General features: G+C 50.0%; 2 protein-coding genes across 6 annotated transcripts; both read left to right on the top strand.

The window, feature by feature from the left end:
* The first annotated feature begins 1,070 nt into the window (after positions 1–1,070).
* CSF3R (colony stimulating factor 3 receptor) lies at positions 1,071–15,997 on the top strand. 5 transcript variants are annotated; one of them, XM_016147200.2, is made up of 17 exons: positions 1,071–1,180; positions 2,411–2,465; positions 4,413–4,496; positions 6,679–6,975; positions 7,830–7,953; positions 8,108–8,295; positions 9,080–9,249; positions 9,364–9,517; positions 9,616–9,695; positions 10,115–10,328; positions 11,089–11,412; positions 11,808–11,909; positions 12,508–12,654; positions 12,771–12,911; positions 13,070–13,163; positions 13,407–13,488; positions 13,905–15,997. In XM_016147200.2, exons 3-17 carry the CDS (start codon positions 4,433–4,435, stop codon positions 14,382–14,384), a joined length of 2,661 nt encoding a protein of 886 aa, XP_016002686.2. In that variant the 5' UTR covers positions 1,071–1,180; positions 2,411–2,465; positions 4,413–4,432; the 3' UTR covers positions 14,385–15,997. The 5 variants fall into 5 exon arrangements, with proteins under 5 accessions (XP_016002686.2, XP_016002687.2, XP_016002685.2 ...); XM_016147201.2 differs by having other exon boundaries at positions 1,090–2,465; positions 13,410–13,488; XM_016147199.2 differs by having other exon boundaries at positions 1,090–2,465.
* A 264-nt stretch (positions 15,998–16,261) lies between these two features.
* Positions 16,262–22,182, top strand: MRPS15 (mitochondrial ribosomal protein S15). The gene is made up of 8 exons (XM_016147208.2): positions 16,262–16,491; positions 16,779–16,823; positions 17,912–17,987; positions 18,844–18,892; positions 19,253–19,337; positions 20,285–20,343; positions 21,573–21,764; positions 22,033–22,182. Exons 1-8 carry the CDS (start codon positions 16,356–16,358, stop codon positions 22,165–22,167), a joined length of 777 nt encoding a protein of 258 aa, XP_016002694.2. The 5' UTR covers positions 16,262–16,355; the 3' UTR covers positions 22,168–22,182.
* The last annotated feature ends 948 nt before the right edge of the window (positions 22,183–23,130 follow it).

Here is a 23,130-nt window from a genome sequence, read left to right as displayed (position 1 = left end):
CTAGGCTGAAGTAATCTTCATATTTTCCAACTTTTTATCATGAAAACATTCCAACATAGAGCCCAGTTGAACTTGACAGTGAATATCTGTCTACTTCGGATTCTGGTTATGTTTTGAAAGGAGCGTCAATGAGATTTACCGAGCCTGCGGGGGTCTATGAAACATCTTGGAGAAGCAGCTGCAGACAGTTGGGTATTTTGACCCAGAACCGGAACTGCATCCCCGTCTGCCCCATCACATGAGACTCAGAGCCCATTTTTTCGAAAAGGATCGTATGCTATATAGACACTCTGCTAGTCAGTTAGTACCTAACTTTTATTGGGTCATAAATCCAATAAACTATGAACGGTCTGAACCTTCTTCGGAAAAATGCACATAAAATTATAAACAACTGCAGGGGAAGCATGGATATAGACAATGAAAGACATAAAATGCAGTCTATTTCACTCCATCAAAAAATGTTCCGGTTAGCAGAATCCTTGTGAGTAAACATTACTATTTTCTAGTGAGCGTATGAAGACCCTAAGCCTCACAGGTCATCCCCTGTGGTCCCAGAGTCCCCATTTCTCTATTGTCTGGCCTACGGGCGAGGACGAAGAATGCATAGTGAAGAGAAGAGTAGTGAGGAAGGTACTACGCTACAAAATACTCTGTAACCCGAAGGCCGCTCCCCTGAGCATTGTGAGGATCAGGGCCCCAAGGCTGGTGCCAGAAAGAGGCTTAAAGCTGAGTGAACCTTCGAGCCAGGCTCTGTCTCTGAGCGATGCTCCCCTAGGAAGAGGGGCATGGGAATAGCATCCAGCCGGGTTAGAGCCTGGGCCCTACCAGGGCCTCAAAGCTTTGAGGTCAGGAAATCCGGAGACAGAGGAGGGGGACATTGTTGCCACATCCCCCAGCCCCTTTAAGACCCCCAAGGCAGGAAGACTGCCTTGGCCTCACCAGCTTCCCTCCCAGGCTCCTTCCTGGGAGGAAGGAGCTGCCTGTGCCCCAGCGACAGGGCAAGGGAGGGAAGGAGGCTGGGCAAGTGTTGCAATCCGCAGCCCCTGGGCCTGTCAGAGGCAGAGCCATTAACGACAGGGCTGGGGAGAGAAGTGGGACTGTAGCTGTTTTCAGGAACTTGCCTGAAAAAGAGAGCAGAGACAAAGAAGGCGAAGTGGCCGTGGGGCTGCAGGCTCCAACCGTGAGTAGGGGAGCCCCAGGGAGAGCTGAGCCTTGGCCTTGGTAGGGACCTGGAGTCACAGAACCACTCCCCGCTCCCACTACGACCCAGCTCTGCCAAGTGCCTGCTTTCAGGGGGCCTAGGCCTGCGACCAGGGCTTCCGCCTTTAGGGTTTGTCCCTTGGAAGCAGGAGCTCTGGACACTGAGTCTCTTTTGCCAGGGATGCCCCCACTTTTTCCAGGGGTTGTATCAGGGAAGCTTTCTTAGGGAACATCAAGCTCAGGGAAGGGCATCATTGTCTACCTCCTCTGCATTTCTGTCTCTCAGAACCCATGTGTCCCCACCTCGCTCTGTCTCCATCTCCGTCTGTTTTACTCCCTGCTCCTCCTCAGCCCCTCTGGCTTGCATGGGCCCTGAGTTTCTCTGTCTCAGAGTCTTTCTGTGCCTCTCTCTTTGTCTGTCACGTTTCCCTCTCTCTTGAACATAAACTCTCTTGAGTATCTCTCGCTCATCCGCCTCCCGGTGCCTTGGTCTCTGCGTCAGCACCCTTGTCTCGTGGGCTCTTTCCTCTCCTTGTCTCTTGATGTCTCTCCGACCTCGGTCTTTATCTCCGTGGGCCTCTGCCATTTCGGCTTGTGCGTGTACTTTACTTTCCTACTCTGTCGGCCTTCTGCCTCTCTCTTTCTCTAAACCACAACTGGGACGGCCTCTCCCTCTGTTCATTCCCAGCACCCTCCTCCCTGAACTCCTCCTCCCGTAGAAACACCAGGGGAGAGAGGGGCGTGGACTGGAGATGGAAGAGCGAAGGGAGGAGAAGGCCCAGCGGGAAGAAAACAGAGGGGAGCAGAAAAGGGGTGTGATGCGGTGACCCCAGGGGCAGCACAGTGTGCCGGGACTCAGAGTCAGGAGAGCTGAGGTGGCTGGATTGAAGCGGAGCCCGAGGGGCCAAGGAGATGGACGTAGGGGACCCAGAAATGGGGCTTTGAAACTAACTATGCAGCATGACAGAGACAAAAGAAAGGTGGCAATCCCAGGAGGCTGCGACCATGCAGCCTGTAGGCAGGGGAGGGGGCGCTAAGCTTTGCTGGGTTCTGTTAGGTGGTCCTGCGACTCGTGGTGTGTGACAATAACATGGTTATCGAGTGCTTCCTCCAAGTGGGCTCCATGCTACGTGCTTTTATCACGGGTCATCTCGTTTCATCCTCACCGCGACCCTGAGAAGCAGGCGCCATTGTTATCCCTCTTTCACAGATGGGGAAACTGAAGCTCAGAAAGACAAAGTAACTTGTCCAAGGTCGCAAAGCTGGTAAGTGGCGGAAGTGGGGTTCGGATCAGGTGGTCTGACTCATAGCTGGGCTCCTGACTTCTCTGTATACTGGCCCCCAGAGAGTATAAACCATGCTCCAATGGGCCCCAGATCCCACTCAGCCGGGCTGGGGGCACCCAGGGCTACGTGGGGGACCAGGGACTGATGCCAAGCATGCCCAGCCTCGCCTCCCAGGGTTTGGGGTTTGCTTGCCCACTCTGGACAGAAGCCAATGGTGAAGTGGTCCTTCACTGGGCACAGGCTGGGCCTGAAGCCAACCCATGGAAGGGCAGCAAGTCTAGGTATAATCAAAAGCACATGGATACGGAAACCAGTATCCCCAAATCTGGGCCAAAGAGGCTAAATCTTCCCCATCAAGTGTGTGTGGGGGGAGGGGAGGGAGTGGATAATCAAACAGGTGTGCTATAGTCAAAAGGTTGCCAACCACTGATTGGTAGACTGGGGTTGCTCTAAACAACTGTATACATTACATATTTCTTACTGCACAAAGCTACCTGGCTTAGGGGTAAGTGGAGGCTGAAATCCAGCCTGGTGTCCAGTTGCCACGTCCTACTGTGAGGCCGCATCTGTCCAGAAGAAGGGGTGCTTTTTTTCTAATTTATAAAAAAGTGACTTATGGGCTATATATATTGCTGGTATCCTGACACAGCAATATATATAGATAGGCCAGGGATTTGGGTAAGGCCCCTGCCAGCAGGAACACCCTGGGTATCTAGGCACTTCTTATTCACACCTCTGTCTAGGAGGGAGAGAAAAGGGAGAGAAGCTTTCTCCCTTCTGAGCACCGGGGATCTGCTGGGACACTTGCCTGGATGTGTTCGTGAATGTACATGCAATTACATCCAGCATTGGCAGGCAACTCTCACTGGCCTGCCACCGAGAGTGTCAATTAGGGCTAAAGGATCAGGTGTCTGGCCTAAGACCTCAGCAGGAGCAGAGTGGAGGGTTAGGCTACAACCTCCCCTAGTAGGAGAAACCTTTGCATTCTTCCTGAGACTAGAACTAATGCTCCCTCCATTCAGGCACTATTGCCATGACTACAAGATGCTTGACCCCAGAAGGCCTTCAGAGGTCTGTGACCGGAACTGGGGGTATAATAGACCCCACCTGATATCCTTTCAGTCCACCTTTCTCTCCATCCATCACCGTGGCAGCCGGCTTCCCACAGGTGTAACCTGACAGCCCCTGGCCTCAGCTGCAATATGGAGTTGTCCCTTTCTTCCAGGGAGCATCTCTGATACTGTTGGCATGGCTCACCAGGAGAACCTGTCTCGTACTCATGCATGTGCAACCTGGATGTGCCAGGGGTTAACACCCCAAGAAACATCTTTTGACCAATGGGGAAAGGGTCAGTGGATAAATGTTCCCATCCTCCCTCCCATTCAAGGGATAAACTGTCCCTTGGATGGACAATTCTGAGGCATGTTCTATCCGGCTCCTTGAAAAATTCCAGCAAGACTTAGTCTCAGTTGTCCATAGAGGTGACCAACTTGAAAACATTCCCTTATGTTGGCTTTCCCTCCTTGCCTGTTTCATTCTCCTTACTCCCTCGCTCTTCTTAAAATACACTACCTGTATGCAAGCCCTCATCTCAGGCTCTTCTTAATGGAAGGAACCCAGCTAAGACAGATGGCAAGGGGGAAGAATGCTATTCCTTGCTGCTCCTTTCCTTGCTCTCTCCTGAAAGGCAAGTATAAAATAACAGCGGCTGTCACTTATAGTCATTTCCTATGTGCCAGGCACTGTGCAAAACCCTTGGCTTGCATGATTTTCATGTCTTCTTCCCAAAGCTCTATGTAGTATAGGCTGTTACCTCCATTTTGCAGACAAAGAATCTGAGGCTCACAGAGTCAAGTAACCTAGCCGAAGCAAGGATTAAGCTCAGCTCTGATTCCCACGACCTTAACCACCCCCCTCTGCTTCCAGGTGAACACCAAGTTGGCACTATGGCGGGGCTGGGGAACTGGAGCCTGACCAGAGCTGCCCTGATCATCCTGCTGCTCCCCAGAAGTGAGTGCGGCCAGGAGTAGGGGTGCTGTGGGGAGAGGGGAGTTATGGGGAGAGATATCAGGGGCGGAGGAGAGAATTATGTCCTTGCCCTGCCACATTGCCCCTGAGGTTTTTGGAGAATCCCAAGGGAATCAAGACTGGGCCACAGATGTGGTGTAGCCAGGCTCCTCCATGAGGAATGGTGGGAGGACTTGGGCTGGCCAGCCTGGGGGCGCCCAGGTCTCGTCTGCAAATCTCTGCCTGAGTCCCATGCAGGCTTCAAGGGCAGCAGAGGGTCAGGGTGGAAGCCACAAGGAAGCGGGTTTCATCCTGACATAAGGAAGCCCAGGAAGAGCTCTTCAACTAATGGAACTATCTTGAGAGATGATGAGCCTCCCGTCTCTGGGGGTATGAAAGTTGAGGCCAGGATTGACAGGGATGCTGCACAGCAGGGATTGGCAAACTTTGATAATAATATTCAGGCTTTGCAGGCCACAGACAGTCTCTGTTACATGTTTTTATTTGGTTTTTGTTTTGTTTTTAACCCTTTAAAAGTGTTAAAAAAAAAAAGAAAGAAAGAAAACCTTCTTAGCCGGCAGGCCACACTAAAACAGGCAATCCTAATCCTGGTGTAGAGGACACAGCATCAGGTGGAGTTTTGAAGTAAACAGTTTTGCAAGGTTCCTTCCAGTCTGAAATTCTGAGTCTATGAAGCAGTAGGAGCCCCATGAACTTGCTCTGTGACCCCGGGCAAATTGCTTCTCATCTTAAGGCTTCAGCATCCCCATCAGCAAAACGGGCCAAAGAACACCTGAGTGAGGAGAGAAGGCTTGGCAGGCAAAGTGCAGTGCTCACTCCCTTATTCAGGACATACTCGCCATGGGCTACTCCGTGCCAGGCACTGGGAATATAGTGATAAGCGAAACAGCCAAGGTCTCTGGCCTCAAAGAACCTATGGTCTAACTGGGGAGACAGACAAGTAAATAATCATATGATTCCATAATTACAAAGGATGATAAGAGCTTAGGGAAAGTTCGGGGGGCTTAGCCTAGCTTCGTTGGTCAGGGCCTGGTCTAGTTCCCTCCCCCCCGCCCCCCGCCAAGATGCCTAAATGTTAACCAGGTGAAAGGAGGGTGGGAGAGAGAAAAGGTATACCCCAAAATGCAACAGCAGGTATAAAGATCTAGAGAGTGGAGAGGGAATAGCATTTGCAAGGCACAGCAAGAAGCCAGAGTGACTGGGGCTGACTGGATGGTCTGAGCTGGACCTGGAAGGTTAGGCAGAGACCAGGCCACAAGGACTATGAGAAGGATCTGGGCCTTTATCTTAACCCTGGCAGCAAACACTCACCTGTCAGGCACTGTTCTAAGTGTCTTACACATGTTATCACATCTAATGCTTCCAGCAACACCAAGGCATGGACTATTTTTATCTCCATTTTACAGATAAGAAATCTGAGACACAGAAAGTCTCAGTAACATACCAGGGGTCACATAATTAATAAGCAATAGTACCAGGCTCTAAACCTATGAAATACAGTTCCAAACTCCATGCCTTTATCCAACCAATCAATCATATGGCCTTTGGAGCAATCACCTGCCATCGAAGCACTGTGATTGAGATGGGGAAACAATCAGATATGAATTCTCAAAAGGATGCTGTGGCTGTGGGGTTCTTATCATTCTAATCACTGCTTTCGCCATCCTTGGGGAGGGCGCCGGGGAGGAGACTCGTCTCTATCTGGTAGTGTGCTGGAGCTGGCTTGCAAGAGCTGATTGTACACATCTCTTCCCAAGTTCACATTCAGTGATGTCACACTGGTAGCTTGAAATCACATGTTGAGACTATCTCATCAGGGAAAGTAGCCTACACTACAGATCAGGATTATATAGATATAGATAGATAGATAGATAGATAGATAGATAGATAGATAGATAGATAGATAGATAGATAGAGACATAGACATAGACATAGACATAGACATAGACATAGACATAGAGATATATAAAAACTTTTACCCACATATCACTATCTCTAGCTCCTCCCCAACAGCTTCTCACAGCCCCCATACATACCTCCCCATTCTAGCTCCCATGTCTTGGGGAGTGAAGCAAGAAGGTAAGGATTCTGAGTCCAAACAATGCTTATAGCCGAGCTCTTCCAGGCAGAGGAGTCACTCATGGGCCTTTCTCTTCCACCCCAGGCCTGGAGGGGTGTGGGCACATCAGCCTCTCAGCCCCCACCGTCCGCCTGGGGGATGCCATCACAGCCTCCTGCATCATCAAACAGAACTGCAGCTACGTGGGCCCGGAGTCACAGATTCTGTGGAAACTAGGAACAGAGCTTCAACCTGGGGGAAGGCAGCAACGCCTGCCGGACGGGACCCAGGAATCCATCATCACCTTGCCCCACCTCAATGATCCTTGGGCCCTTCTCTCCTGCTATCTGCGCTGGGGCAACAGCCTACAGATGGTGGACCAGGCTGAGCTGCAGGCAGGCTGTAAGTCCCTGCAGCCATCCACCCTCTCTGTCTCCAATGTCTACCTGCCAATACTAATAGGAGCTATCCTTCCTTGAGCTCTTGCTCAAAAAGCACTCATCTAACCTACCAGTGGGGAGTGCTATTTAGCCCCATTTTGCAGATGAAGAAACTGAGGTTTAAAGATGGTGGGTGACATGCTTATAGTCACAAACTAATATAAGGATGGAGTCAAGATTTATATTAGGCAGCGTGGCTCAAAAGCCAGTGTAGTAACTGATACTCTATATGGCCACCGAGTAAGCCCAATACTCTAGCCACAGGAGGGTGTGTCCAAGGAGGACATTCTCTACCAGATGGGCTTGCTCCCAGGTTCTCTCCGACCCCAGTCTCAGCCTTCTGCACAAACCACAAAGGATGGAGTGTGTACTGTGCCAATACATAAGATAAAACACAGAAAGACCAAAGTTCTTGTATAAGAATCAATAATAGTAGAGCTAACACTTACACAGCACTATGAGCCAGGCACTGCTTGGAGCACTTCAAGGGGTAGGTACAGTCCCATTTTACAGATGAGGAAACAGCAGTTAAGTGACTTCGAAATCACACAGCTGATGAATGGTAGACCAGAATGAAAACGCAGACACTATACTACCACTGTTGAAGTGGGTGGAGTTGAGGGGTTGGAGGCTCTGTGATGCCTGTCCCTGTACCTGCCTGAGTCAGTTTTCCCTAGGGCTGCATGGAGACAGGAGAATAAACAGAGGGACCCCAAGGGGAAGGATCCAGAGCAGGGAGACTAAACCAGTGAGCCCCAGTAGGAGCTTTCTGAGAGATCTTACATAAAACCCTCACTCTCCCCACCCTACGCACAGACCCTCCGTTCACACCCCACAACCTGTCCTGCTTCATGAACCTCACAGCCAACTGCCTCACCTGTCAGTGGGAGCCAGGACCTGACACTCACCTGTCCACCAACTTCACCCTGAAGAGCTTTAAGTGAGTAGGGGTCTCTACACAGCCCCGTTCTTTTGGGTCTTGGCTGGGGCATAGGTAAGACTATGGGGATGGAGGAGCCAGAGGTACAGATGGGAGGGAGAAGGGAGCCTTGCTTTCTTCCTCTGCTTGACACCCAAGCCTGGCCTATTGGCAGGAGCCGGGGCAACTGCCAGACCCAAGAGGAAACCATCCCCGATTGCGTGTCTGAAGACGGGCAGAGCCACTGCTCCATCCCACGCAAATACCTGCAGCTGTACCAGACTATGGGCATCTGGGTACAGGCAGAGAACGTGCTGGGGACCAGTGTGTCCCCACAGCTGTGCCTTGATCCCATGGACGTCGGTGGGTGACACTGGGTGCAGAGGAGGGAAGAGGCCCCCACAATGGGCAGACCCAGAGAGGCACAGAGAGGGAAACACAGACCCACTGACGGACGAAAAGACACTGGAAGACCTAGAGATAGGGAGGAAGAGAAGAGAGACAGAGACAAAGTGAGATGCGGCTGGAGACAGAACTACGGAGACACAGACAGAGACATTGAAGAAACACAGAGGCGAGGAGACACGGTCATTAATCCTTCAGCCCACTTCTTGAAGTGCCCACTGTGTGCCAGGCACTGTTCTAGGTGCTAGGGATACAGCAGTGAACAAAAGAGCAAAACTCTTTGGAACGTTACATTGTAATGGCCAAAATAAACAAACTAGAATGTCAGCTGATGATAAGTACGATGGAGAGAGACAGGAGTACAGGGCAGATGCTATTTCAGTAAGGTGGTCAGGGAAGACCTCACTGAGAAGATGACATTTGAGAAGATCGTGAAGGAGATAAGGGAGCAAGCCACTGGATACGTGGAGGGAAAGTGTCCCAGGGAACAACCAGGGCAAAGGCTCCTGGGGTGAGAGTGTGAAACAGACCTAGAGAGAAACAGACACATATCTAGAGACGGACCCGCGGAAATGTGACGACATAGATATGAAGAGACACACAGAAAGAAAAAGACACAGAGAGCCTGTGGATGGAAACTCAGGAAGAAAGATGGAACCACAGACAGTGAGATAAGAGGGACCTAAGGCAGGACCCTACAGAATGGGGTAGAGAAAGAATCTGACAACTCCTCCCCTTGCAGTGAAATTGGAACCCCCCACACTGTGGGCCCTGGACCCCAGCTCTGAGGTGGCCCCACCCCAGCCAGGCTGTCTACAGTTGCACTGGGAGTTATGGAAGCCAGGCCTGTACATGGAACAGAATTGTGAGCTGCGCCATAAGCCCCAGCTTGGAGAAGCCAGCTGGGCCCTGGTGAGGTGGAAAGCAACCTCAAGAGCCTGGGATGGGGGTGGCTGAGGAGAGGGTAAGTTGGGCTGGCCCTGAAGGACACAGTAACCCAGGCTCAGAGCCATGCTCCTCCACCAGGTGGGCCCCCTGCCCTGCAAGACCCTCCACTATAAGCTCTGCGGGCTCCTCCCATCCACAACCTACACCCTGCAGATACGCTGCATCCGCCAGCTCCTGCCTGGTGACTGGAGCAACTGGAGCCCCAGCCTGGAACTGACCACCCCACAACGGGGTAAGTGGGTGGTGAGGGGCTGGGAGCAGCCATCAAGACCCAGTCCCACCTCCAGGGCCCTCTCTGACCAGCACACTCTCCTCTCATTCCATCCACAGCCCCCATTGTCAGATTGGACACGTGGTGGCGGCAGAGGCAGCTGGACCCTAGGACAGTGGATGTGCAGCTGTTCTGGAAGGTGACTTCCTCTGAAGCCCATCCTTCCACCCCTGAGACCTCCTCCAAGCCACACAGATCCCTGTGAGCTGGGGCTCAGGATTCCATCAGGTCTGGGAGGCTTGGATGCATTTGTATGTGATTTGCATGCACTTGGCATGTGTCTAGGAAGTTGGGTAGTGCCCTTCTGGAGAGGCTACAACGCAGGACTCACCTATAGCAAAGGGTCAGTTCAGTACATAGTTAGGTGCCTGCTGAACACCCAACTTGCTTCTTCCTTCCCTTCCTCCTAGGTCCAGGTACATGGGAACAGAGGGAAGAAGGGAGGGAGGAAGGCTCTTTCCCAGCCTGGGGGGCTCAGTTCCTGTGATCCATCCACGCCATCTAGAAGCTTTCCCAAACTCAAGATGAGTTATCTTCTTCCTCCTATGCCCACCACAGCCAATGCCCCTGGAGGAAGACAGGGGGCAGATCCAAGGATACCTGGTCTCCTGGAGACCCTCAGGCCAGCTGGGGGCAGTCTCACCTCTCTGCAACACCACGGAGCTAAACTGCACCTTCCACTTGCCTTCAGAAGCCCGGGAGGTGATCCTTGTGGCCTATAACACAGGCGGGACCTCTCGTCCCACCCCAGTGGTCTTCTTGGAATGCAGAGGTAAAGGGGCCTGGCAGTTAGTAGAGCCCGGTAGTCAAGCATGTACATTCAAAGGTTAAACTGCCTGGATTCAAATCAAGTCCTGTCACTCGCTAACGGTATGACCTGGGCAAGTTACTTAACCTCCCTGGCCTGTTTACTCATCTAGCAAATGGGGATGATACAGTGCCTACTTCAAAGGGTTGTTGTGAAGATTACATGAGTTAAGGCATGTGCCTGGCATAAAGTAAGTGCTCAATGTGTGTTAGCTGTTATCCTTATCATGAGCCAGAACCACACACAGTCCATTCTGCCAAGGAAGACAGGAGAGAAAGCCCTATATTTTTCTAGCTGGAACACAGCGCCTGAGTTAGTTGCTCATTCTCAAGTAACCAGCCACTTATCACTCCCAAGGTTCCTCTGAACACAGGTCCTCACAGGGCGAGGCTAACAATACCAGGAGTTAATACTCCCGCCGGCTAGCTGCGTACCTGAAACAAGTTACTTAACCTCTCTGTGACTGTTTCCTCATTGATGAAATGGGGACAGTAGTAGTTCCCCACCCACCCCCCACGGCACTGTTCGTGGCCTCGGTGAATTAACGTACACCAAGGGCTGTACCTGGCACAAACCAAGAACTATGTAGTGTTTGTTAGCTTTTCTCATTATCAAACCCTACTCTACACCAGGCACTACGCTGGGCTTATTCCATTCATTATCTCATTTAATCTGCGCCCAAGCCCTGTGAGGTAAGAACTTTATCATCACTTCCACTTCACAGATGAGGAAACTGAGGCTCAGATGTTGATTTGCCCAAGGTCATCCAACTGGCAAGTAGCAAAGCCAGGATTTGAACCCAGGCTTCTGGCTCCAGGACCCACATTCTTTTCACCTTCATCTCCTACTCTGTCTCCAGGCCCACCCCTGGGCAGACTCTATACAATGGCCCCAGACCCTCACAGCCTCTGGGTGGGCTGGAAGCCCTCCAAACCTCAGCCTCGGGGCTATGTGATTGAGTGGGGCCTGCATACCCCCAGCCCCAACGGCAGCCATAAGACCTGGAAGATGGAGCATAATGGAAGCATTGCAGGGACCCTGCTACAAGGTGAGGTGGCAGGGGGGTAGGGGGACGGGGAGTGCAGGCGGGAAGGGCCAAAAGACGGGGAGGCAGTGATTGTCTGACAGTGGGGCAGGGGCAACCTGAACCACCCTAGACAAGTAGATTCCCAAGTCTTTCTTGATCCTTCACTGTTCCCACTTCAGATCTTCAGAAAGTTCTTCCTACAGTCTAATTGGACCTACTAAGGCCTTGACCTGCCACTTTTCTAGCTCTCTTCCACTTTTGCCCCCTACCCCCATCAAGATCTGAAGCGGAGATCGCAGAGGCTAGTCCTGCAGTGTGAGGCCCTGGTTATCCGTGGCTAGAGGTCTGAGGTCAGCTCCTGATCACAGCAGAAGTTAGCCCCTAACCAGAGTGCCTACCCCATTTTCTCTCTGCAGAGAACATCTGGCCCTTTCAGCTCTACGAGATCACTGTGACCCCCCTGTACCAGGACACCATTGGACCCTCCCAGCATATCTATGCCTACTCCCAAGAGATGGGTTCGTCAGCCACCAGGCCCCTGCTCAGAATCCTCTCCTCTATCTCAAGGCCCGCATAGGCCCAACAATCAGGACTATAAGGGAACATTTCTTTCTTCCCTTACCTCTGGCCCAAAGAGGGTCCCTCCCAATCCTAAGATTGCCCCTGGCTTACTCGGGACCCCTGCAGCTGGAAAGAGGTCAAGTGTTGGGGTGAGAGAAATTAGGCAATCTGGCAGAATTCAAGGAGCAAGTCTGATAAAAATCAATCAATTTTTCTGATAGAAATCAGGTGTCATGTGTGATAGTAATTAGACAGAGGGCCTGGCATAAATTCAGAGAGTGAGCAGCAGAAATTGAATAGTGTGTTGGACAAAGGCCTGGTAGAAATCAGGTATGAAGGCTTTCGAGTCAAAGAGAACCAGTTTCAAATCCTGGCTCAGCCACTTATTAAAAGTAGATAGGAGTCAGTCCAAATTCCTGGAAAAATGAGGCTTGGACACAAATCCCTATAGACTCTCTTGCAGTATGTCCCAGTTCTTGGGTCTGGGGAGCCACAAAAAGTCTGAATGGGCTCTCCACCCTGCCTCCTGTCAGCCTGGCACCTTTCTTCCTACAGCCCCCTCCCACGCCCCAGAGCCGCATCTAAAGCACATTGGCAAGACCTGGGCCAAGCTGGAGTGGGTGCCCCAGGCCCCTGAACTGGGGAAGAGCCCCCTTACCCACTACACCATCTTCTGGACCAAAGCGCAGGGCCAGTCCTTCTGTGAGTCTATCCTCAGTACCCCCCACAGACCCAGAAAGCCTGGGAGGGGGTGCTCAGCAGCCTTGGTGGGAGCCTCAGCCTTTGGACCCAAGCTGATCACTCTCCTCTACTCCTAGCCACCGTCCTGAATGCTTCCTCCCATGACTATGTCCTCCACGGCCTAGAGCCCGCCAGCTTGTACCATGTCCACCTCATGGTTACCAGCCGGGCAGGTGCCACCAACAGTACAAGCCTCATCCTGGTGACCAAGGCCCTAGGTAAGGGGGCTGGCTAGACAAGGCTATTGGGAGGGTGCCTCACCCAAAGGATCTCCATTTGTAGAGTGGACTGGCCTTGCCTGAATCTCCTGGTCTGAGGAAGGAGATTCAGCCTTATTCATTTGTACTTTAACCTCTCTGACTTCCCTTCACCCCAGAGGAGTCTGAACTGCACATCATCTTGGGCCTGTTCGGCCTCCTACTCTTGCTCACCTGCCTCTGTGGGGCTGCCTGGCTCTGCTGCAGACCCAGGTGAGTCCTCTTGAGAGACCTGACACTCAGCTACCCCTGCCCACAGGGAACTGCAGGCCCAAGTGGGCCAGTCTAAGTCCCTCCCAGTCTTCCCAGGCCTCAGGGCACATGTCTGAGAGTCAGGCCCTCTGCCTCTCCTCTCTGCACTAAGGGGCCATCCCTTCAGCTGTTGAAATGGGTGGGAGAAAGGATGGAAAGATGAGAGGGCATGCCTGACCCGCCTTCATCTCCTCCCTTCTCCAGCAGAAAGAATCACCTCTGGCCAAGTGTCCCAGACCCAGCCCACAGCAGCCTGAGCTCCTGGGTGCCTACCATCATGGCAGAGGTGAGAACATGGAGGGAACGGGAAATGGGGCTGGGGGTGTCATCCCAGGCTCAAAATGAAGGGGTGCCCCTCTGAGGTTCAGTACTCAGGACTCCTCATCACTTTCTAGCAAGATCCCCTCCCTTTGGAGTACAACAGGATTTAATTTGATTCCCAGCTCTACCCATTTCAAAGCCTCAGTCATCCCACTATGAAATGGGATTAATTCCACGTAGAATAATTGGGGAGATTCACCAAGCTAAGTCTGAACAGCACATAGCATGTATCATGGACATATGAGGTGCTTTACAGGAATATCCCTTTGAGTTCCGGCAGAGAGCAAAAGGAATGTCTCCACGCCGTCCCAACTCAGGAATAGACAGTGGCTGTAGATATCTGAAATAAGTAATGCCTTCACCCTATGTCCTTGTGTCCAGGAGATCTTCCAGCTGCCCAGCCTTTGGGACCCCAGCGTGCTACCCATCACCAAGATTACAGTTCTGGAGGAGGAAGAGAAGAAGTCAGGGCCCTGGGAGTCCAATGACAGCTCAGGGACCTGTGGCCTTCCCACCTTGGTCCAGGCCTATGTGCTCCAGGGGGACCCGAGAGCACCTTCTATGCAGCCCCAGTCCCAGTCTGGAACCAGTGACCAGGTCCTTTATGGGCAGTTGCTGGGCAGCCCCACCAGCCCAGTGCCAGGGCACTACATCCGCTGCGACTCCACTCAGCCCCTCTTGGGGGGCCTTACCCCTAGCCCCAAGTCTTATGAGAACCTCTGGTTCCAGACCAGCCCCAAGAGTACCCCGGAGACTCTAGTCCCAAACCAAGAGGATGACTGTGTCTTTGGGCCACTGCTTGACTTCCCTCTCCTGCAGGGTCTCCAGGTCCATGGGGTGGAAGGGCTAGGGGGCTTCTAGGGCTTCCTGGGACACCCCACCTGCTCCTTCAAAGGCCTTGGCCATCCGGAGAAGAGGAGAGGGTCAGTAGGCCTGTCACTAAAAAACCACCCTGCCCCAGGAAAGGCAGAAAAGGCTCCCAGCCTCCCCCTATCCCTGACCCCTAGCATCCTTCCCCAACTTTCCCAATTCCCTTGGGCTGGGCCTCCCACTTTGAAGATCACAGAATGCTTCCTCCCACCTTTCCCACTAGCGTTTTGTGCTTATTTCCTGTAATTTCAGTCACTTAAGCTGGTTCATGGTTTGGTTTGTTTTTATTTTGAAAAAGCCTTGAATATGTCTGAGTCTCTGTTCTTTTTATTTTCAGGACCCTAGCAGTTGAGGGACAGGGGAGTATATCTCAGTACCTCTCGAACTTGTTCATTAGTTTACTTTTCCTTAATTCATTCATTCATCCAGCCCTCACCTAGCATCTAGGCCCTATGCTGGCAGTGGGGACGCAAAAATTACTTGGCTCAGTCCATCCTCAAAGAGCTCACATTCTAGTGGTAGAGACTAGAAAACTGACCACTAGGACACAGTGGCCAGGGTTACCTGGAGGGAGTCAACCAGTACTGTGGGACATAGGGAATAGATCTCAGAAAAGAGTAACCTCTGTTGGGGAAAAATAATTAAAAACAATCTCCTGCCAACCTAGAAAACCTGTCTACGAGGACAGAAGAAAAAAAGTTTTATTATTGAATGAGCACAAACCAGAATGTGATGCGCATCACAGGCAATCAAAGAGCTTGCAAAGGCAGAAAGAAATATTACCCTTTTATATAGCCCAGTGGATACAACCTATTGCATACATTTTGTCAGGATAAACAATAACTAGTTCTTAAGCAAGAGGACTTGACAGCACCGTTTGTCATACAGGGTCATCCTAAATTCGCCTGATAAATGGAGTAGTCAACCTGTATTTGCTAACTGGATTTATCCAAAGGAAACATAAATTTCTCAGATCTTTATAAGAGGAGGTAAGTTTGCAACTTGGAGCTAGGCACCAGCTGAAGTTAAGCTCCTACCTTCCGGCAGAAACTGGGAGGTAGGGACACTATCTTCCTTAATGATTGCATTCCAAAGTCCTTAAAAAAGGTTTTCTGGGTTATAAAATTGGCAAGAGGCTTAGCTCTTAAAAAGATTTACACTCATTTCAAAAGGACAAAAAGAATTCACAATAACAACTATTCTTTCCCTATTTTGCATCATGGAGAATTAAAATTTACTTCTCCTACTTTTAATTTGTATTTGTCCTTACACTCCTCATTTCAAATATCATCAAAGCTAATATTTATTGAATGTTCACTATATAGTGGGCGCTTCGGCACACCACTGCTTCAGTTAATCCGCTTATAACCTAAAATGTAGATAGTGTTATCGCCATCCTCATTTGATGGATGAGTACACTGTGGTCCAGAAAGGCTGAATGACTTGCCCACAGAATCACAGAATTCCAGCCCAGAGCTGTCCGATTCCAAAATCAACGACCCTAACCACCACGCTACAATGCTGTCAAAGAGGAGGCTGAAACCCAGTAGCTCTTAAGGTGTAGGAACACTAGGTTCTGCGGAGAAGGCTGCAACAGGCCTCATGGAAGCCCCCAAAATAACCGCGGCCCGGCGTCAGGACCATAGAGTGGAATTAAGGGCGGGATGCATGCCCGAGAAAAAGTAGCATCTTCGAATACATACAGCACCGTGTACCAATAACGCGGTCAGGCAACCACCAAGTCCGCAATCTCGCCCAACTGCTAACCTGACCTCTCCGCTGGACCCAGTTCCGCGTCATCACCGAGCCCTGCCTTTCCAATCCACCCTCTCGGGCCTCCACTGCTCCGGTCTCGCAGCCGCACTCGATTGGTCGAGCCTGAGCCAGCATGGCGGCGCCCGTGTAACCCGGTCCGTACCGCGAAGGCGACGGTGGCGCTGCTCGCGGGGGGTCAGAGTCACCATGCTGAGGGTGGCGTGGAGAACGCTGAGTTCCATCCGGACCCAGGCAGTGACCTGGGCCCCAGTCCTTGGGCTGCCAGGTGGAGGATGCTCCCGCCTTCACTCCGACCACTGGGGCCTTCGTGCATCTCCTCGCGGTGAGCTTTGAAACCGGACGGCAGAAGTAGGGAAAGGGTTCGGGGGAGATGGAAGACACAAAAAGACGAGGATAGAGAACAAGTGCCACGACAGGATAAGGGAGAAAGAAAGCGAGAAGGGTGGGGAAGAAGTGAGACGAGGTTGGGAGAGGTATGGGGCAGCGGGGTGCGTCAGAATAGGGGCGGTGGTTAGACTCAGGTGCGAAGACCATGGAGGAAGATCCATGGAAAGGAATCGAGGCTGGACTATTTAAGGAGATGGCCTCAGCTCTCTCTCTTCTACGTAGATCTCAGTCTCCCGGCCGCCCGCGGATATGCCATCCAGAAACCGGGTAAGATCTCTTCGGTGAGACTTCGGATGGAAGAGACCACTTGAAGGGCTTGTGGTGGCCAAGGGGACAGAGGCGTTTAGTCAGAGCCACTAGATAGGATGGGCCAAAGATCCTGAGCAGAAGATCCCCACGTCCACCTTATCACAAAGCTGTAGCCTTGAAACCTGCATGCGGGGCGAGGAGAGGTGGAGCGCGGGAGAAGGAACCTTTGGACAGTGTATGAGTGAAGAAAAGCTGACCAGATGGAGCCTTCCCAGGCCTACCGAATATATAGCACTTTATGTCTGCCCTGCTGGGGTGGAGGGTTTGCCTTCCCCTTTCAAGGCATTCTACATAGTGGTAAAGATCTCTCTTACTAAGTAAATGATGTTGGGCAAGTTACTTCCTCTCCCTGAGTCTCATTCTAAAATGAGTTTAAGGGTGTCTATTTGGCAGTATTGTTGTTAAGAGTCGATGATAACACATGAAAAGCATCCTTACCACTGTATGCAATAAACTGTAGTACATATTAGTATTTATTGCTATAAATGTCACTTGCATAATGGCAGAGTAAGTCTTGACTAGAGAGGACAAGTTGATCTCCCCCAAACCTCTCCCTCACCTCCAAGGGAAGACAGGAATGCACATACCAAGAATGAGGGTTTCTTGTGGTTTGTAGCTGGAGCTTACATTTCAGGTGTCCTAAAGCTAGAGATTCCTCTTCATCCCCCTTATTTCATCCATGCAGTCAGCCTGCAAGTGAGTGCCTATTTTGTGCTGGGCTGTGGATCAAACTGGGGAGGATTCAAAGGGAGTCAAATTCAGTCCACCCACAGGAGGAACCATCCTCTTGAGGATGATAACTGTAGAGCCAGACAAGTGTGTGAGAAGTGAAGGCACAATACAGAGTCTTGGGAAATCCCATCTACTCCCATCGTGAAATTTCAAAGCAGGTGCCCAGGGAATTGCAGGGAGAAACTAAACCCAGAGATAGTCCAGTGCCTTGCTTGAGACCCTGGATGTCTCTAACAGAGTTGGTAAGAAGAACTAAGTCAGAGAATGAGCAGTGAAAGTTGACGCTGGGTGTTTTCCATCCCTCCACTTAACAGTCCGGCCCAGCCAAGAAGATGACCTGCCCCCTTCCACGCTGCTCAAAGATTACCAGAACATCCCTGGAATTGAGAAGTAAGCAGGAAGAAATCTCTTTGATGAGCAGGGGACCATGGGAGGATTGGCAAGGAGAGGGGTAAAGACAGTGGCTTTGAGGCCTGGCCTGCTGTTTCTGAAGCTTAATTATAGAGTGGGGCAGAGAACTATAGAAGCCCAGGAGTGGTGAAGGTGAGTGGGATGGGCACCAGGGACAGATGGAGTTTATGGGGATCAACTGCTTGCTTTTTTTGTTCTCTGGGCGAAGACCCTGTACCTTTAGATGCCAAAGATGCAATATGCCTCACGAGTCTTTGTAGAAATCTCTCATCTCTCCTAATTCCCGCAAGAACTCTGTGAGGGGAGAAAAAGTGTCCCCATTTTATGGATAATCAAGCTGCCCAATGTCATCCTAAGGGGCAGAGCTAGGCTAAATGACATCCCAGGCTAAATGACACCAAAGCCAGGATCCTTCTGCTCAGACCCTGTCCTGCATGGCAGTTGCTGGGCAGTCCCTCTAGTCCCTCCCACTGTGCTATGTGACTTGAGAAAGAACAATGATTATAGAATTGAAGTGTCTCAGGAAAGATTGAACCATATTCTAACTAAAATGGAAATCCTCCCTTTGCCCTCCCTGTGACAAGCCTGGAACACTTGAGTTGACAGCCTCAGTTTTCTCTAGTTATCACATCATTCCATGTTCTCTGCCCAGCAAATCAGATCTGCTCTGACTGTTAATCCCTGGGAAATAGCTCCTAACTTCCAGAGAGACTCGTTTGTTTTTAAAAAAGAAATTTTCAGTCATCCTTGCTTTTCAAACTAAATGAAAAGAACATTGTTTCTCTTTTCCCCTCTACCCCTACATCTGTCTCTCATTGCCGTGGTTTTTCCACAGGGTCGATGACGTTGTGAAAAGACTCTTATCTTTGGAAATGGCCAACCAGGTGAGTGGCCTGTGCCAAATCTTGGCCTCAATACCCCAGACTAAGCATCTCAAGGGCAGGGAGAGTCTTGTTTCCCCTTTGTACTATTAGCACCTGATGAACAGTAGGCACTCAGTGAAGAGCTAATGCCTGAATGAATGAGCAAGCTTTGGGGACATTCATCCAACAAGCACTGGCCTGGGGCTCACCTAAATGTAAATAGCCATGTGGTTTGCCAGAGTCCATTCCCTAGTAGCAGCCTGAGGTCAGGCCCTGAGCCTTATGGCCTAGTTGCAATGATTGTAGCCATGGTCTTGGAGATATGAAGGCTAATTCTTATGGGGTGGCAGACTTCACAGATTCTCTCTCTATCTTCAACAGAAAGAGAAGCTAAAAGTCAAGCAAGAGCAGTTGATGAACAAGGTCATGGCAAACCCTGAGGACACCAGCGCCCTGGAGGCTCGAAGTTGGTTAGGGGGCATTTGGGGAGTGGGGGTGCAAGGAAGTCTGCTAGCTAGTACTTGATCCAGAGTCCTTGTCTGCAGGTACACTAGGGACTACATGTGACTTGTAAAAGGGAGAGACAGGAAGGATCAAAAGAAATGAAAATTGGACTGTGTATCTTGAGCTGTGTAATGCTAGAGTCAGTGCCTAGGACCTGCCTTGTACCTCTGTGAGCTCAGGCATGGTTCTCTGTCTCTCTCCACTCTGCAGCTTTGGTGGTATTGGTATAAAGAGACCATACAGTCAGAGCCAAGGTTCCCACTGCACTGTTTTCAGTGCTCCCAAAACTCGTTGTATGTACAGGAAGGGCATACTATAGTTACGGCCTCTCCTTGGGGCCACCCTTTGCTTTTGTCCCAATACTTGAAATATAGGCAGGAATCAAATAGGAGGATATATGAAGGAAGGATATTCTGGAACAGTAGGACATGAGTGGGAATTGATAATTCTGAAAACTCATTAGTGAAAACACAGAGATAAGAGTGGCAGCGAGAAAGGGAGAGGCAAGGAGCAGACCTTTGACAGTTTGGGAATCTCGTTACATTGGTTAGGATACCCCCCCCCCCCAGGGCACTGCAGAATCATTGCCCATGATAGCATGCATCCTAAACTAATTCCTGAATTTAATAGAAATACTCTAAAGTTTTACCATTAAGAATGCTATTTGCTATGGTTTGTGGATGATAACCTTTGTAAAATTAAGGAGTTTCCCTCCTTAGGTTTTGCTTTCCGAAGAGAAGATAATCCAAAGTCTTTTGAAATCTTGAAATGCAGAGTGTTTCAGGAATTATAGAGAGCTGTACAAGAGTCTTGGTGATTGTTATTCCTTGAGGTCTTAAAACATAACCCAGGTCTGGGCCCTTCCTTCCTCTGTGCCTGGCTCTCATCCTCTGTGGTTTGTGGTTTCAGTTGTTGCCTTGACTGTCAAGATCCGCAATTATGAAGAACACATGCAGAAACATAGAAAGGTAAACTTTGAGCATCGCTCACAGCTAAACACCAGCAGCTTGGGCAGAGGAGTCTGAGAGGTGAAGGGCTCTGGGCCCAGAGAGGCAGCTTGAGAAGCCAGGTGGCTACAACACCAGAGTGCCCACCCCTTAGCTGCAGTGAGGAAAATATTTCCCTCCTGCCTCCAACAAAGAAATGAGAGCCTTCCAGAGCCGTACTGAATGTCACCAATGGTTAAGAGTACAAACTTTAAAGCATGGTTACAGTTATCTTGGCAAATAGTGTATTCTCAGTAAATATTTGTTGAATGCATGGATGAGGTCCGATGAAGCTTGGTTCAGACTTTTACTTAACTAGCTGTGTGACTCCAGAGAAGTTACTTTATATGCCTCAGTTCTCCTCTCTGTAAAATAGGGATCATAATAGTACCTGCTGACAGGATTACAAAGAGTATATGAAATAATAATAGCAAATAATGTCAACTGTAATTCAAAAAATAAAATATTAATAGTAGCAGCCAATAGGATGCATACAACATATTTAGGCCACTTACTAAATATTTTACATGCATTAGCTCATTTAATCTTTATACTCATCTTTCTATCCCATTTTGCAGTGGAATAATCTAGGCATGAAGTAGTTAAGTTATTCCTCAAGGCACAGCACTAGGAATCAATGTGCTTGGACTTCAAATAGGTGATCTCGTTCCAGGGCTCATATTCTTAACCATTAGGCAATTGCTGATATTTTTAATAAACACACAGTTCCAAATACAGACTGGTCCAGCTCCAGCCTGTATTCCCTGGAGCTGGTTGAGCCTGTTCCTTGGAGGTCAGAGTTTTGTTCATTTGAAGTGTGGAACACCAGCCGTACTGAAGAGGTCCCTCGCAGAGCAGCACCTGGCTGCAGATAGGAATCTCTAGGAAGGGCAAAAAGGCTTCCTTCCTCTCCACCCCTGTTGACAGTTTGCTGAGCTGTGGAGAGGCTGAGTGGGTGGTGCAGGGGAAAGAGCATGAGATTTAGAGTGAAACCAGTAGACCTGTATTCAAGACCTGATAACATCATTAAACCTTTATTTTCCCATCTGTAAAATAGGAATAACTATGACAATACCTACCTCAGTTGTACTAATATTTGCATAAGAATGGTGGAAGGTTTCAATGAGATGATAAAATAACCATCCACTGTTACTGTGAAGTGGCACCATTTACTTATATGATATTAAAAAGACTACCAACTCACTTTACAGGACAAAACCCACAAGCGCTATCTGCTGATGAGCATTGACAAGAGGAAAAAGATGCTCAAAAACCTCCGTAAGACCAACTATAACGTCTTTGAGAAGACATGTAAGGAGCTGGGGATTGAGTATACCTTTCCCCCTCTGTACTGCCGAAAAGCCCACCGCCGCTGGGTGACCAAGAAGGCTCTGTGCATTCAGGTATGAGTCCAAATTGCTGCTTTGGTTGGCCCCGCTCTGGGACTGTGGTCGAGAGAGCAGAAGGGTGGGGCGGGGTGGGGGTGGGGGTGTTGAATGTTTCTGAGGAAGGTATGGAACTGGCCCCAAGGCCTTGCAGTGGCTCACAGACCACCAACCCCATGGAGAAAAGCTGGGGTGACCAGCTGGGGAATTCAGTTCCCACCCCATCTGCTCCCAGTCAGAGATTTTGCATAGAATTACACAGTCTTCCTGCTTCCTCCATCCCCAGGTTTTCCAGGAGGCTCAAAAGCTGAAGAAGCAAAAAAGGGCCTTAAAAGCTGCAGCGGCAGCCAAGAAACAAGGTCAGACGAACCCACAGAGCCCTTCCAAAGCCGGGCCAGAGGCAATCAAGGAAAACCAATAAATTTTGTTAAAGTTATGTCTTTCTGCTTTGAAGAATAATAGGGAAGGTGGGGCTCTTTGTGGCCTGAGGAGGAGGAGGAATTCATTCTTTCATTCAGCTCTGGGATCTCAGGGTTGTCTGAGGCAGAGACCCTGCCCTCACACCCTGCCTGACCACAGATGCAGGTGCCCGAGACACTCTCGTAACACACCTCACATACACTCACACAAACAACTCCCTGTCATCCAGGTGGCATTTCGGTGGAGGCAGATTGAGCACTGCAGCACAGGTAGTGTAGCTGGCTGGCTGCTCGGTAAGAATGCCAGGGGTGTATAGGAGATGGAGATGTCTCTAAAAAGGTAGTTGGAGACAGAGTGGAGTGCCCTGAATGCCATGCCAGGGTGATCTGTCAAAGACATGTCATATCAAAAGTGCTATCTTCTGCAATTTAGCCTAGCAAAGGAAAGAGCGGTCATATGGAAGAACAGTAGTACAGAGAAAGATAAATATAAGAAATATTTTGGAGGAAAAACTAGAATTTGGTGACCGATAATAGGACTCAGGGAGATAGAGATGAGCCCAGGTTCAGCTTTCAAGTGTGAGTGGTTGGAGGAAAAGATGATTAGTAGGTTTTAGAAATACTGAAATTTACAGAAATGGATGCTCATCAACATATACATGTTCAGTAGGGGACAGGAAGGTGATCCTCGAGATTAAGATAGGGGTGAAGTATGGGTTCATTGCCCTCAGAGCAGAGAAATGGATGGGAGGCCTGCTTAGCAGGAAGGAGGAAGCTTGGGAGAATCCCCAGCATGCATTCTGCAGGAGCAAGACAGACAAAAACACGCCTGTTTGCTTTTGAAATCAGTTGGGGCTTCACTCCAAGTAGCTTTTCGGAAGGAAATGCAAATAATTCAAGGACTTCTGGTCTGGCCCTTACTCCATCTAAAGGAAAAGTCAATTACCATTTTATTAGAGCTTTCG

Source organism: Rousettus aegyptiacus, unplaced genomic scaffold (assembly GCF_014176215.1).
Source record: "Rousettus aegyptiacus isolate mRouAeg1 unplaced genomic scaffold, mRouAeg1.p scaffold_m13_p_1, whole genome shotgun sequence".
In the NCBI taxonomy this organism is placed as follows: domain Eukaryota; kingdom Metazoa; phylum Chordata; class Mammalia; order Chiroptera; family Pteropodidae; genus Rousettus; species Rousettus aegyptiacus.
The sequence above is the reverse complement of the archived record's forward strand: the minus strand, read 5'-3'. Positions and strand labels throughout refer to the sequence as shown.